General features: G+C 35.8%; 1 protein-coding gene across 2 annotated transcripts in view; it reads right to left on the bottom strand.

The window, feature by feature from the left end:
• ULK4 (unc-51 like kinase 4) overlaps window positions 1–16,327 on the bottom strand; it is a 209,244-nt gene that overhangs the window by 153,435 nt on the left and 39,482 nt on the right. For both annotated transcript variants that reach the window (XM_062496991.1, XM_062496998.1), the window contains exons 19-21: window positions 15,846–16,007; window positions 8,857–9,039; window positions 4,004–4,131 (exon numbers count right to left, since the gene is read on the bottom strand). In XM_062496991.1, coding sequence (XP_062352975.1) covers window positions 4,004–4,131; window positions 8,857–9,039; window positions 15,846–16,007 — 473 coding nt within the window. The remainder of the gene's footprint in view (window positions 1–4,003; window positions 4,132–8,856; window positions 9,040–15,845; window positions 16,008–16,327) is intronic.

Raw genomic sequence — 16,327 nt, 5'->3', positions numbered from 1 at the left:
GCAAAGCTTTTCCTTTCAGGGCACGTATAAGATTTGAAAATTTCATAAATATGGGAGGTGGGCACAGGAAACAGAGAAAGATTTTTCTCAGAGGCTATGCTGCTGTGCATAGTTTCATTTCTGCAGTCTGTGAAATGTGTTGGGAATACTACCCTATCTTTCCATCCATCTCTGCAGACAGCAGAAAACAAGAGGTTTGAATAAATTCTTTTGGGAGAAGTTCAATCTCAAAGTCAGTGTCTGTTTACCTAGGAATTTCTCTGAAACCATTTAGATACAAAAAGAACAATTCAGTGAGACTAATTCACAATTATTGCTAGTTCAGAAAAAGGTGGAATGAAAAGCCTCAATGAAACTTCAGGTTATACCCCTCCCCTGAAGAACACATAGACTGTCTCTACAAATCAAGGAGAAAAGAACGAGACTGGTAAACTCAGTGTGATTACCAAAAGAAATTAATTTGCGTAGTGTAAGTAAACAAGTGCTACTTCAGCCTAAAGGATCTCATACCTTCTCTAGCAGTATCACATGTGGAAGAATCAAAGGTATGTAATCAACTACCACAGAACAGGTAGGAAAAAGGAGTAACAGGTGAATTGTCTCAATGTGGTGGAACAATGAATTCACTTCAAAATTACATTTCTTACTATATATCAATACTTTTCATCCACAGAACTCAAAATCTGCACAAGCAAAGCAAAACAAGGAATTAATTCACGAGTTCCCATGAGCAGACAGGTGTTCAGCCATCACCAGGAACAAAGAGCTCCATCACATGTAATGGGTACTTGGGAAGATGAGGGACATCACCCATATTGTCTTATGGCCCTTCCTTTCTTCCTCCCCCCATGAGGCTACGTGGCATAGAATATGCCTTTGATCAGCTGGGATCAGCTGTTTCTCCACTCTTATTTGGAATTATATAAAGGTGTTTTCACACTCTTTGAGTAAGGAGAGACTTTTCAAAAGTAGTACAAAAAGAAACTTGGAACCAGATGGTGCAAACTCAGCTAATCAATAGGCATTTAGAGGGGCATGCAGGGGGGTTTGTGTGTACAAATACTCAAAAGTGAATTGCAACTGCTGGTATCATGGCCAAAGCCAATACGTTCTGTAACCAGCAAAAACAAATAGGCAGGTATCTTAAGATTGCATTCCAGGAATCAAGACTTGCAACACCAGATACTTCCCACGTCCCCAGCCCAGAGGCACCACTACTGCTTGCAGTAAAAAGGGGGTGTTAGCAAGTGCCTACTTCTGATGCCTTTTATTTCCTGGTACCTGTGCACAAACTGGAAGAAGAACACAAGGAAATCCATTTTGGTAATAACACAGCCTAAAATAAGCTTGCCATTACCCTTCCCTTCTACTTCCTCTTTCCATGCTCCTCCTTCCATTTCTCTTTCTCTCCCCTCCTTTCTCTGTCCCATGTCCTTTCCTCGCAAAGAAATGAATAATTATGAAACTGTTATTTCCCTCACACACCACAGTTTTTTCAGCTCCAAAACCACTTCCAAGGATAGATATCACAAAGGTTACCAGGGGGAACAGGATTTCATTGTCTGAATTATCAGTGAAAAAATTTTTCCTGATATCAAATCTAAATCTCCAGTGGCACAACTGAAGAACACTTCCTCTTGTTCTATCACACATTACTTGGAAATAAAAAATTCCAACACCTGCCCTGCTACAGCCTCCTTTCAGGTGGTTACAGAGTGATAAGGTTTCCCATGAACCTCCTTTCCTCCAGGCTAAACAACCTCAGTTCTCTCAGCTCCTCCTCATAAGACTTGCACTCCAGACCCTGCCCCAACTTTGCTGTCAAATAAAGGAAGGACTGCTTTCCAGAGCAAGGCCTTTGGGATGCTGGCCCTGAGGCAGTCCTGATGCTCATGAGCCCCAGGGGGCTGTTTTCAGGACAAACAGCTTCACAGTAGTTGCCATGAAGAAAATTAACACTAACCCAGCCAAAACCAGCATAATTACTAAATTATACAAAAGCATTTTTCAGTGCAGTCTTGCAATTAAACAGTTATTACTGTTTTTTCATCTGCATCATCCTTTAAGTGATGCACACTGAAAAACTGCCTTATATTGATTATCGTTATCATAAACGGATTTTACCACCTAAAGCAATATAAATCCTGTTACAGGCTGTAGCTGCAGCTGCTGAAGGCAAACCATTAACCAGGAATTATGTACATTTTACTACATGCTCTTTGTATTTCTCAAATCAAACATCTCAAGAAGGAGAATTTGAGTATATCCAATATTTTCAAGAGCTATCCATCTGATTTCTGCTCCCTGTACTAGCAATTTAGAATTTCTGAGTCCTAATTTTGAAGAAACTTTTCTCAAACAGAAAAGTTCATCAGACAACTGAAGACATCTAATAAAAATACTCCAAATGGAAATCAACAGTATAAGTCAATGAGTATCCAATATCTCCGAATGGATTTAAGATTATTCCAGAGTTATATAGTGATATTATGAATGCAACTGTCTCCAGATTTAATGGGTCAGTTCTCCTCTCTGTAGCTATCTTATTTTCTGGATGAGAAAGGTTTTAGATGATCTATTCTGATAAGAGATATAAAAAGAACAATTATGAAGAAAACCAGTTTATCAGCTCAATAAAGCTGCTATAAGGCTTGCCTATTGTTTTACCTAATGTATTACATAATGTATTGGTCTCTAATCAGACCTGTCTGGAGCATCACAATAAAACAGAAGGATAAAGCCAAAAATATAAAATCATATTCCAAATTCACAACACATTGTCTTCAGAAAGGCAGTTTGTTGGCAAGCACTATAAATAGAGAAAATTGTTGATAAAATTATTATTCTCATTCATATATCATCTTAGGTATATATAAAAAAATAGTAATTGTCTGTGCAGGATTTCTGTCGGACCTTTCACCAAACACACAGCAGAGTCCTATGTGGCATATCAAGCACATGAATAGCCGAAGTTATTACAAATGTAGTCATTCAAAAAGTCACAAATCATTAGAGGCATTTTACATTAACTAAAACACATAATCTGATAGAACATTTCTGGAAGTACAAAAAGGTCCACGTGAAAAAAACTCCTTGGATTGCGTACTTATTCTCAGTGATTCTACAAATACTGACATATCTGCAGCTTTGTGAGTGAAGGAGTATACATGATGCTAGCACCCCACAAGGTGTCCTCTCACAATGACTTCATGGTGTAACTCATCTGCCCCTTTCTTTAACTCCAACGTATACATCCTAATTCTTCTCAAACATGAATATAAGATATATTTGCCATCGATACAGATTTACAGCTACCCACAAGCCTCATCCTTTTTCACATTCAGTTCCAAACCTGCTCTATTTCAATATTGTAAAAACTACATTTACACTTAATTTTACTCTTCTGTTTACAGAGCAGTAGAAGATAGAAATCCCAACTAAAATTTCTTTCATCTTACTTCTCCGACCACCTTGAAAGACAGGTTTGACAATTTATGACAATTCATATTCTAACACAGTCTAATTTGCTCCCCTCTGATACAAAAATGTTTTCTGTCCCAAGAGAAAACAAAAAATTTAAAATAACAATTCCCTGGTGTTTCAGTAATTTATTACAAAGTATTCCAAAACATAGAAAAATTAAATACTTAATGTAAAAGTCACAGGAATTTGTTGGCCATTATGAAAATCACTCCCACAACACATACAGCCAAAAAATACTATTTTACCTTTAAAGTGACTATCCTGAAAAGACTATGGACTATATCAAACCCCAAGATGAGGAAGGCACATAACAAAGCCTTTTACTTTGCTTTCCCACAGTAGCAACAACTCACTGTTGCAGTGTATCTTTTGCCCTACGCAAAAATGCAAATGGTCACTGGGACCACAAGTTACTTTAAAAGATATTCTCACAAGACAGTGGTTTCTCCTTGTGAATAATTGTCACCCGATGATCACAAACAAAATATTCTTGTGAATGAAAGGATTACTATTACCTTACCTTGTTTGACAACTGAGGAGCAGCATCTCCCTGTTATTAATTAAAACTTGTAGAAGGACCAGAAAGGCTTTTGCTCGAATAAAAGTTGAAGGACTTTCAAGTAGACGAGTAATTGTAGTCACAAAATCCTGGGTGGAGATAAATACAAATATGTTAAAGTTCCTCAAACTGTATTGTAAGACTGTACAAACTTAAAGTCTGGTTATTTTCATGTCACTCGTAGGAAAAAAAAAATCCACAAAACACTAGCAAATAAATTCTGGCCAAGATTGACTGGCCCAGTGTAAAGCTGCTTTGAACATCTTCACAAAAGACAGAGTAAAAAGTAAACACTAGTTAATGTGCTATATCCAAAATAGTATGGAATTAACTATAAAAGATGATAAAACTTATATTTTTAAACGGCTTACCTTAAGCATAAAGATAAGATACTTCAATATCTTTATTTTAAAACAAAGCTGAACTATTTTCATAATACATATGTATTTAAGTACAAATACTATTAAAATTTTTAGCTATTCTTTCCCTTATATGCAGGAATATTAACAACTACACATTAGTTGGATACAATCTTGTCTACATCAGACCCCAAATTATATACCAGATGCTCCAAATAGATGGTTAAAGTGTTTCTACCTTCTTTGATGGTTCTTACCTAATCTAGTTTTATTTTGAGTTCAGAAAGTGAACATCTTTTCAAGGAAGAAATAAAATTAGGACTTTAAAAGAAAGAAGGATAAACAAAATCAGAATTTAAAACTGATCCAGAATTTACAAACTGTGTCAACTGACTCTATGCAAAAATTAGACTGAGCACACATGGCCTCATCAAAGGAACCTTCCCTCAAACAGTTGAGCTAGATTCTCAAGGAAGTGACACTATAGGATAGACAAGCAGTGTATGCATGCTGTGTGCAAAGTTAAAAATCTTTCCGTGTGATGCATGTTTAACATACATATTACTATTCAAATTCTTCATTTGATGGCAACAACTGCAAATTAACACGGACTGTAATTTATTAGAGACACCCTTTGCAACAATTTACTATACAGCTTTACTGAGACTGGAAGAAGAGCAGAAGTGTAAGAGCTGGCCAAGAAACCATCAGATTTTATTTTGACACCATTTTAACCTTGTCTTCAAAAGCAGCTGTCATTCAGTAACTATAGAAATCCCAGAAAAACAAACTGCTATTAATTATTCTAGAACTGTTTTGCAGTACTTCAACAAATAATTTCACAAATAGAAGAATTTCTCAGTCTTGGGATTTAAAATATTACTGCTTTAGACGCTTCAACAGCTCACAGAGTATGACTTATACCTCCTCCAGTATGAACTTATAGCAGTCAAGTTCTTAAATTACAATATAATAAATGCAAAAGTTGAATTTTAAATAAGTGTGGTTTGGTTTTTCAAGGGATTTTTTTAAGTGAAATTACCAAAACAACAGTAACAACAAAACCAAAATTTTTATATTCAGAAATCCCATAAAACCTCAGACATAGTCAAAGAGTATGTATAATGCAATACTGACTGTGCTAACATAAATGGACTTGATAGACCACGCACAAGGACACCATGACAAATACACATGCAAGTACAAGCCGAAGCACATCTATTTTTAGTTCTCATACTTTGGAAAGCAAGAATATTTCAATGCTATATGTGGGGGTCAACATGGGTGAAGACAATTAAAATTAGTTACATCAGATTTATCTGGGAATGTTCTAATAATCTGGTTTAAGAAATTAACTTGACCTGTTGGAATTTGCTTTTCTGGCTGGTTTGAGTTTTATTTTGCTGCAAAACAGCAACAGTTTATTCAAAGAAAATCTCAAGCACATCTTTGCTGACCTGCAAGACTTAGTGTATCAGAAAAGCCAAAAATCACTCAAATACTGCCAAATACATTATTTATCATTTCTCTGTTACATTGTTCCTCCCTCCCCTGCAAGCATTTGATGTATCCACAGAGACTCCACAGGATAGTACACTCTTTTCATTTCAAGTGAACACACTGCAACAAGATTATGACTTTATTTTGGACCCACTGAGTAATAATGCAAAGCAGTTTTAAACAAAAGCAATTATGTTCTTGAACTGGCTACACAACAGGAAAACAGCAAGACCACTATCTCACTATACAAGAACAGAAATTACAATTGCAAACATTTGTTGCATTGTTATGTATTTTCAAATTTCCCTTCTATGCTTTGCAAATGTCTCCATATTATATTTAGAGTTACAAAAATTTTGTTAAAAATATTTTTATATATTTATTAATTCATACTGATATTGTCAAAACTATCATCTACAGTGGTAGTTACTTGTCCACATTCAGAGTTGAAAACAGTTACTGAAATATGAGGACAATACTTATAATGTATTTACAATGCAGTTGTGACAATATACTGCTGTAATTATTTGAATAATTTTACTTATGACTAGTTGAGGAAAAAAGAAATCAAATAAAAAACACCTTGCCCTATTATCTGACCTCTGGAAGAATCTAACAGCATTCAAAAAGCTGTGACTGATTTTCACTCATCCAAAGGTGAATCTCTGACAGCCAGATGAAAGTAATTAGCATTGGGGTTTTTTAAATCTACTCCTATAATGTGCTCAAGATTCTTGATTTTGAGTTCTTTTTCCATGCCTTATTGTAAAAACATCACTTTAACTATTTCAGTTTCCAAAATAGGAAACTAAAACAAAAAGTCTCTGTATCAGAGAGGGACAAAGCCCAGTTCCTTTTGGTTACTGTAGTTCTCTGAAGCTTTGTATTAGTGTAGATAATCAAAAAAACTGCATTTCTGGCTTTTGTTTTATAACTGATTTTTATTGCTGTTCTTGAAGACTGAAGAAAACAAGAGCAGTCCTAAGTCTTACAAGCTAAGGGTGTTTCCAGATAACATACACAAAGCTAAATTAAACTCCATCTTGAATTTATATATTTAAGTATCTTTTAATATGTTGTTTGTGCCTCTATTAAACAGATAGCCACTTCTTTGTCACTGCCTTTGTGGGACACTGAGGTCCTTCTGCCTCTTAAGCTGAACTAAACAAGAACTTAACAGAACGCAAAATAATCTGTAGGCCAACACTACTCACTCCTCCCTTCTTTCATTCAGGTGGACTCATGCATCATGAGCATAAAATACTGAAAAGTGCATGGACTATTAAATTCAATTTTCAGCTCTAAAATAATACTGCTCCATGTGATGTGATAGCACCTGGCAGTTCAATATAGGAGCATGTTTGTATTTTTAGATTCTACTAAAGAAAAATAGAAATTTAGTTCCAGCTTCCAAAATCCGACAATCTAATTGTCAGATCACAGAACATTCTGAGTTGGAAGGGATCATCAAGTCCAACTCTTAAGTGAATGGCTCACATGGAGATTGAACCAAACCTCTGTGTTATTACCACCAGGCTCTACCCAACTGAAATAATCTCATTCCAAAAAAAAAAACCCCATTCTATGAGATTAAAGTTTGTCTGAGATGTAACGCAGGTACAGTTAGCAAATGTGGGTACATGCAGTAGAACCAGACCTACTTTATCAGTTTTTACAGTACAGTGTTTTTTACTTACAGCTTTGGGCACTATTCCCGCTTCTATCATTAGCTTGATATATGCTATTAGAGGAATGTCTACATTTGTCTGTATTTCAGTTTTGTGATTTGCAAACTTTGATTACAATTTTATGCAAGAACTGCAGTATCAGAAAGGGAATTCTAGCAACTGTCTGTAAGAAATTCAATATCATTATGGGAGTTCTTTTAGCAATATAAGTCCTATATAAATAAGAAATTTTTCACACAAAAAAAAGTTTATGCTGTAGCTGTAGGTTAGCTGCAAATTGCATTCTTCTCCTGCATCTTCAAGTGAATAAGTTTTGACCTTGCTCATCTGACTATACCATCAACTCACAGTAATGTTCACTTTTAGCGCAACATTACAGGACAATATGGCACCTGCTGGTGGTGGGATCTGGAAAGTTTAAGGCCAGATGACATGCACTCAGAAAAACACACTGACAATTCTTACATGGTACAGAAATAAATTTTAGGAAGAGAATTAGTAATTTCAGGCTACATGGGGGGGATTATTTTTTAATTTAAATATAATTGTTAAAACAATATGTAGGGAAACGAGCTAGAGTTCCTACTTTCTTTGTGATTTTTATCTCTTCCACACAGAGGGAGATAATTACTTTCATTCATGAACTATGCAGACATACTGCCAAAAATAAAGACTTTTTCTCTAAATACAAAATAGTTTGGGGATCAAAACAGAAAACTTCTAACCACTTCAACCAAAAATTATATTAGACATAAATCAAAACCAGTTGTTTTGTTCAGTGACATTAAGGTATTAAAATGCTAATTTCTGCAAGATATTTCACCTACAAATTTGCCTAAGGTCCTTTAAGGAGAGCATAAAGTACAGATTCATATTTATTCAGGACCCTACCTATTTTCTCTGTTAAATGCCTAAAAGAGCTATGTCAAATAGCTATCCGTACTGATTCCTTACTGATTTTCCTTAGGGCCCATTATCAGTTATAGTCACACTAGGATATTCTATATTGATTGAATCCTACCTGCAGGAACAATTTATATACCCATTAGTACCATTTCTCAAAGATCAATGAGAGAAAGAAAAACTATACACCTTATAATTTAGACTTAAAGCAAATAGAAAAGAAACACATTCCTCGTTTCCTGTTATTCCAACATGCAAATGTCACTGACACGTATTTTGAAAACCCAAAACCACTAGCAGTGTCAACTTTAACTTTTCCTTGCATGAAATTCCATGCCAGTGAAATATTAATCTGAACTCAAACCTTTTCTTGAATTAGCCTCTGTAGATGAATCCCACACGACAACATTGCTGAAAACATCGTGAGCATGTACTGCTGAATTTTGCATATTCCATTTGCCAAGGAATTTAGTACAGCTGTTAATCCCACTTTTTCAATGACACTCTGGAAAGCATTAGGTGAGGCACGAGTAATTCTGCATAAGGCCTACAAAAGTGAAAAAAAAAAAAATGAGTCTATTATCTCAAAAAAAATAATGGAAAATAAAAGCATGTGGTGAGTTTTCCAAAAGTTTGGGAATATAGGGAATTCATATCAACTCATTCCTAAAACAAATATTAGGGGAAAAGACCAATTATTTTTAGAGAACCTGGAATTCTTCTATATACATTGCTATACACTCTGTGCAGCTGAAATTCAAGTATTTCATACACCTACATCCACATCAAAAATTCATATTACTCTTTTCCTCTAGAGAACAATAATGATGGAACATCACAACCCATGCTTGAGTCTTTTGCCAAGCATGGAATATAAACAGCATCAGATAACACTGTACCAGAAAGGAGTACAGGGAGAGAAAATACAGACATGGGACACACCACAGAAATTATGGGCACCCATAAAGGTATGCATCCTCTCTCCCCCACTCATGGACAATAATGTGATATGCAGTATTTCACTGTCTAAAGTCTACCCTTGGTTCTAGGTACTACTTCTGATCTGGGTACTTATTAAGAAACAGTAGTTAGTATAATAGTTGTAAACTATTCTCCAAATGGTTGATTTTTCAAATATCAGTGATAAAAACTATTTTAATAGAAAATGTAGATACTGACCATGCTCAAGTGAAGTCAGTACAAACTTGTTCAGCGTCTACTAACTTAGCTATTTCCTAGCAAACATTACCAAATAGCCCCCAGGGCAGCTCCATCTCCAAATCAGTTTCCTTTTGATACCTGTGAAAATGCAACCTTCAAGATAGGACAACTGCATTTCTTCTCTCCAGATAAAGAAAATAAGACTCTTTAAACCTTAAAAATTTCTTCTCCTTTGGCTTGAACATACCACTAACATAGAAGAACGGTTTATGTCAAATATTGGATTCACATGAAAATCTGAATTGGTTTTCAGCAAAAACTTAGAAGATTACTCCCTTTTGTGAAACGCAGGTTATATTCATGATTTCTTTGTTCTCTTCAGACCAGCCATATTTAGAAATTGCAGCTTATTTGGTGTTCACTCAGGGTCTCATTTAAGAGAAACTACAGTCAATTATACAGAATTCTGATATTCAGAGAGAAGTTTTCCACGTAAGAACCCCAGAAACTGTCTAGTTCACCAGTGCCCACAGGGACATTACTCAAAACAAACTAGAAAAGAAGAAAAAGGAAGAAAAAGGAAGAAAAAAAGGCATAAAAGACAGTAAATCACAAACTTGACAGACATTTTATTGATGCTGTTTATCTACTCTGCTCCTGTTCTTCCTTGTCCTTTCTGGTCCGGGAACCATATTGATTGCAGCCTTTTAGTTTACTTCTTTGGTTATTTTTTTACTCTCTTTTAGAACACAGACATTCAATCTCCGTTCCTTAGCACAATATGCTCTATTTTCCCCAGGATACAATCCACCTCTTCACCTCTATTCAGAGTTTTCAAAATGAGTGGGCAGGAGACATGTATTCACTAAAAACATTCTTGAGGGTCATTGTACCAATAAACTGCTGAAACCTAGGGATAGGCTGTACCAAAGCAACATGGAGCTAACTTCGTGCGCTAACATCGCGTGCACAGATCTTCCACTGCCTTAGATCCCCGCTACATACCTTGCCAAACAAAGGTGACCATAGTCACAGGCCAACAAATTACTTCCAGGCAAATCACACAGGAAACACATAATAGGCTGTCTCACAGGCTGTCTTCTAGGATAATACTGCAGTTTTGGCAGTAGCACAAAAGGTCCGGCCCACCAATAGCCATGGCGAGAAGCTTTAAATTCCCATTAGTTTTCTACATCACAGAACGCTCTGCTGTATGAATGAACCTAACACTTCAGCACAAAAGAAGAAGATAGAATTTAAATGTGGAATAGAGCACAAAGCACTCTATATCACTTCAGTAGATCCAATATTGGGAGAGAACATATGGAGATACGTCAAAAGGTGGTGGAGTAGGAATTGGAAACAAGTGATGAAAGAAGTAACAGTAGAGCTCACACCACCATCTCCAGGCATAGACACGAACGTGAAATGTCATGAAAAGATTTGGAACATGAAATGTTCTTAGCAAGAGTAAGGCTTCAGCAGAACCTGGAATTGGCTTCTCCACCCCTGCTCTCTGCACAGCCTTAACCAGCACATTTTCTCTCAGTAGCTCCAACCTTAGCCTCATGATTCTTACTGGTCACTTCCAACCTGAGATACTCAAGGACTCTATGATCATCTCTGCCCTACGCTTCCAGTCTTACAGGATACATGTGACTGGGTAACATTCAGCCTTTCAGGATATCTTCCACAGCTCTCAAGTTTGAGAATGAATGCACTGAAGTATCTGCAATACACACAGTTTCTGAAAGAAACTATTCGATATCAATTACTTAAGAAAATAACAAAAGAAATCAAATCCCCAAGAAGACTGTGTTGAGCTTTCTCAAATTAGTTTCCATTTAAGTGGCTTATGTTTTGTTACTTCTCTTCCAGAAGAAAATTATCTCCCAGAAACAAAATTTTAAGTTTTTTGTTTGTTTGTTTTGGTTTTTTTAAATTAAAAAACTTCCAGTATACTGGAAAGAAAACATTCTTCCTGCTGCTGAGTTTGTCAGAATATTGCTTTGACATCTTACAAATTTTCTTTTTCTGAGTCTAGCAAAATGATAAAAAGACACAGCTTTCCTACAGGCAAAATCTGTGATATTTACCTGAGGCATGCTGGACTCCAAAGTGAGAAAAAAGTACTGAGACAGTCCCCGTTTGCCACCTCTGACAGGCAGGACAAAGTAAAGTGCCATTTCTTGACTCCAGAGACTAAAGACGGAGAAACTTGTTGATATATTTTTATTATTTATTGAAATAATCATAAGTAAAATTCCATAATCCCTTACTGCTGACGCACTTTGTAGACAGACTGATAATTATAAGTAAAGATATGACAGATGTATTTCTTAACAGAAATGTATTTTTACATTCTAACATAGATGTCAGTTAAGATTAAATTTTTCAGGGCACATTCAAACAGGGAAGGAATGATTGCATAATAAAATGAAATAGAAACACTGATGATGTCAATTTTTGTGGTCAGCCAGGATAAAAATGCCTACATATCAGTAGGAACAATTTAATGAACATAGAAATTGTACAGTACACTATAGCTGGAGAATACATTAGTATTTTATTTTTTTAAATTAGCATACCACCAAAATCTCCATAAACTTTGAAGTTTCTGGGAAAAGATCTTTCTACACTAGATTTCAATATCAATTGATTATTATCAGATGAAGTCAAAATTATGTATCTACATGCCATAGCAGTATCAATACATAACCATGATTTATATCAGGCATTGAGGGATAAGTTTATCTACTTCCTATTTAAGTGTTTCACTACAAAGCAGCAAAATTATTAAAATATCACCTTAGTGCATCCTACTTTAGAAGTTTCCTTGTTCAATTCACTTAATGTAAGAGTATTAAACCTCAGTCTTCTCTTATAGGAAAGAATCCCCAGAACAGTGGAAGGGAAAATCCAGGAACCCATTAAAATCCAAAAACACTTGTGCAAAATGATCTGACTGAAAAAAGGAGATGGATTCAGCTACATGGATAGCAGTAATTTCCATGAAGACCAGAAAATCTAGAAGAGAGTGGTTTCACCAAGGATGTAGAACAGTGAACGTGTCTTACTCTTGCAACTTTTCTCACAGCTGCTTTCATTCAAAGCTCTCCAATATGTGAATTTGGAACAAGCCCTACCTACAGCATGACTGAAAATTCAGTAAGTACTAAAAATTCAGTAAGTACAAGTACTACCTTCAGCAAGCCTATTGCCTTCATAGGAAACAAACATTAGATAGGAACAGTTACCACTTTGTTTCTGTTGTCCGTATGTACATTTATATCACAGATATGCACAAAATGTTGAAGAAATTTTTGCCTTAGCGGACATCAGTGTACACACTCAACTTGGTCATGTGTTTTAAATGCTGGCCTCAACACCAAAGCACACACTGCTAAGCAACTTTGAGAGAGAAAAAGGCAACAGATTGAAAGAAAAAAAAAAATTTCTTACCTACATTGTCAATTGCCATTGAAAGGATGTCCCACAAATCAGCCGAGCTTCTCTAGGAAATTCTGGTAATTTCAGCTATCATGACCTCCTAAAACACACTGCTTCATCCTAACAGATGTCATCTGTAAGAAGGCTTCTAGAGTAGCTTCTGAAGACTAATAAGTTTTATAATACTAAGATTTCAAACACAAGAAAAATAATCAGGAAGTAAGAGCTTGGCAAAAACAATGCCATTCCAAGTCCCAGTGCCAACCCGTGAGTGCCAGATGACACTGGCACTCCGCTTTGAAGCGGAGTATAAATATTTCAGTAAAGCTCACTGCACTTAACAGGCTTGGCTGAACAAGAAGCCCTTAAAGATCAGGCTGCTGTATCGCACCTACAGGAACAAGAGGCGAAGGAACTGAGGAACTGACAATCTGTGATACTTTCAGTCTACTCACTTGGAAGAGATCACAAAACACCAGCACTGTCCCAATTGCGCTACACAATTAATAAAGCCTCACCGACTAGTACATAGTGGTAGCTATCATGGGACACACACACACAAAAAAAAAATAAAATTGAAAAAAAAAAATTAAAAAATTTAAAAAAAGCAGCAAACTAGGCCACAACAGACTCTTCAGGTTTTAGCTTCCTCTTACACATTTTTTGCTACCTTCCCATTTTTCCAGCAGGAAAATTTTCTTCTCATCAATTGTGCTTGAAAGAGGCTAGATACCCATAGCATAAATACTACAACAAAGAAAAGGCTTCTTAGTGGATCACCTGAACCTTACAGCCTTGGGAGGATCCAGTGACCTGGGTTCTCAAAAGAAGCAGAGGATATAGAGGAACAAACAACAACCCACCCTTCTCATAGTCTCTTGATACTCATCCAAGGGCATAGTGAGCAAACCATATGGCATCGATGACAGTAACCTCTGAGCCCTATGATGCAGAAAGCCATAGTACATCTCCACTGACAACAAATTTATTCTTGACAATCAATGTGTAACTTCTGCATATTATTGAGCAGAAAAAAAGCTCTGCTCACCTCAAGCATACTATATTGTCCAAGAAGAAATTGAGTTTTCAGGAGGGGAAAAGAAAAAAAAAAGAAAAAGCCTACTGATAGTTCCTCTGGTGATCCTTTTGAGTTCGGTGTCTGAATGCAATTGAGACAGACAGTTTCTCCAGGATATGCAGCGTACTGCAGTACACAAGACAGGCATAACTGGCCAACTGGCCCCTACAAATGGAGCACGCCCTGGAAGTCTGCTGTAGGAATCAAGAGAATGGTAAATGATGAAGCAAAGTTCTCCAAGCAGATAGCAGAGAAACACGAAGGAACTTTCAGCATGAGTTGAGATAAAATAACCCCCCAAAATACTGTAATCTAGTAGCAAACAAATAACAACTGCCCAATCTAATGAGTCACAAGAATAGAAAGCACAAGATACAAAAAAACCCTTATAGCAAAAGTAGTGATAGGAGAGAGGATTGAGCAGGCTACTTTAAGAAGTCAGTAAGTAAAGAAAATCATAACTCTTAACTCCTGTCTTTTCCCATACATGTATGTGATGTAAACGTAAGACCCCTTCTAAAAAAGCAGCCTAATAGCCAGACTAACACATACACTTTGCATATTTAGAGACAAACTAATCTCTACCCATGAAAGTTCTAAGACTGTTTTCGCCAAGAATTTCAGAGGCTACAGAGCAAAGGTCATTGTAACACTTATTTTATTAAATAGGCTTCCTGTTTTAAAATGTCAATATATTTTCCCAATATTTGAGCAGTTTATATCGCAGGCAAGACTCTGCCACAAATAAACACTAAGGTAAAAAAAAAATCAATAAATATATATATTTTTAAAAATTATAAATTTATTATACCATTCACCTCTTCAGCCACACTTGAAATAAATTTTTATTTCTCTCTCTTTTTCGACCTTTATGCTAGATGTGTCTATGTGCATACTGCTGCAGCAGTGACACTACCATTTTCCATTTGGAAAGCAAGAGCTCCATCCAACCTGGCCATGAACACTACCAGGTAATGGGGCAGCCACAGCTTTTCTGAGGAACCTGTGCTAGTGCCTCATCACCCTCACAAAAAAGATTTTTTTCCCAGTATCTAATCTAAACCTATTTTCTTTTAGTTTGAATCCATCCCCACATGTTCTGTCACTACACACTCTTGTAAAAAGTCCAAGAGATATGGTTAAACTCTCAGTCCTGCTAATTATTTTCTTCCTCATAAATCCTTTTGATCCAAACCCTCTGCTTACATGTCTTGGTATCATTCTATATTGCCTTAAAAATTCAGGGCAAAGATTAGACCCTGACAATTTTATAAAAAGAAATGCGATTTAATCCACCAGGTCTTCTAAACAAATCTTTGATAAAGAGAATAAACAATTCTTACTTGAAACATTATACAAAAAGAGAAATTTCAATTTTGCAAGAATTTAATAGCTTCTTTGAAAGGTTAAATATTTTTAACATAACTAATAAGGAAATATATGTTCTGGAAAATGATGAATCATAAGAACTATTCATAAGCACTGAACTCTAATAAACGCATTTTTCAACTTCAGAAATTTTTCAAATATATTTTAATGCTTTCTGAAATACAAAAAACCACAAACAGACAGCAAACATGCTCAAATATATTTCAGTTTCAATTCAGAAAGTTCCTCAGACTAAACATCAAAGAATTACACTACCACAAAAGGAAATTCCTTACCGAAATAGGAGTTATCTTCAAAGAATCTCCTGTAGAATGTGTGAAAAGGTACCACAGGACAGGTCCAATTTCTCCTGTAATAAACCCTTGTGCATGGCATGAGCGAGTAGTACAAACATTTTCAATTATCTTTGCTGCTAAATGGTTCACCACGCGCTCTTCCTATAGGAAGGAGAAGAAGGAAAACACATTTGTAAATGTTTCTAATTTCTTTGTAAATTACTGCCTATGTTCACATTGTATTCAATGTATATTGCCATGGTGTGGTTTCTTGATTCTTTTTGATACTTGCAAAAGCAAGTTTTCAAGAAACCTCACCTGATGACAAAGATCCTAATATTCACAGATCCTACTTCCACCCACTTGTTCTTTTACAACAAAGACAATTTAATACAAATATAATTTAATACAAAACCATTCATCTCCAAACAATCACCCCAAATTAAATGCAGTCATTACAGATGAAAAGCCTTTGTTATGTT

This window comes from Cinclus cinclus, chromosome 1 (genome assembly GCF_963662255.1).
Source record: "Cinclus cinclus chromosome 1, bCinCin1.1, whole genome shotgun sequence".
Lineage (NCBI taxonomy): Eukaryota > Metazoa > Chordata > Aves > Passeriformes > Cinclidae > Cinclus > Cinclus cinclus.
This window is presented reverse-complemented; position numbering and strand designations above follow the sequence as displayed.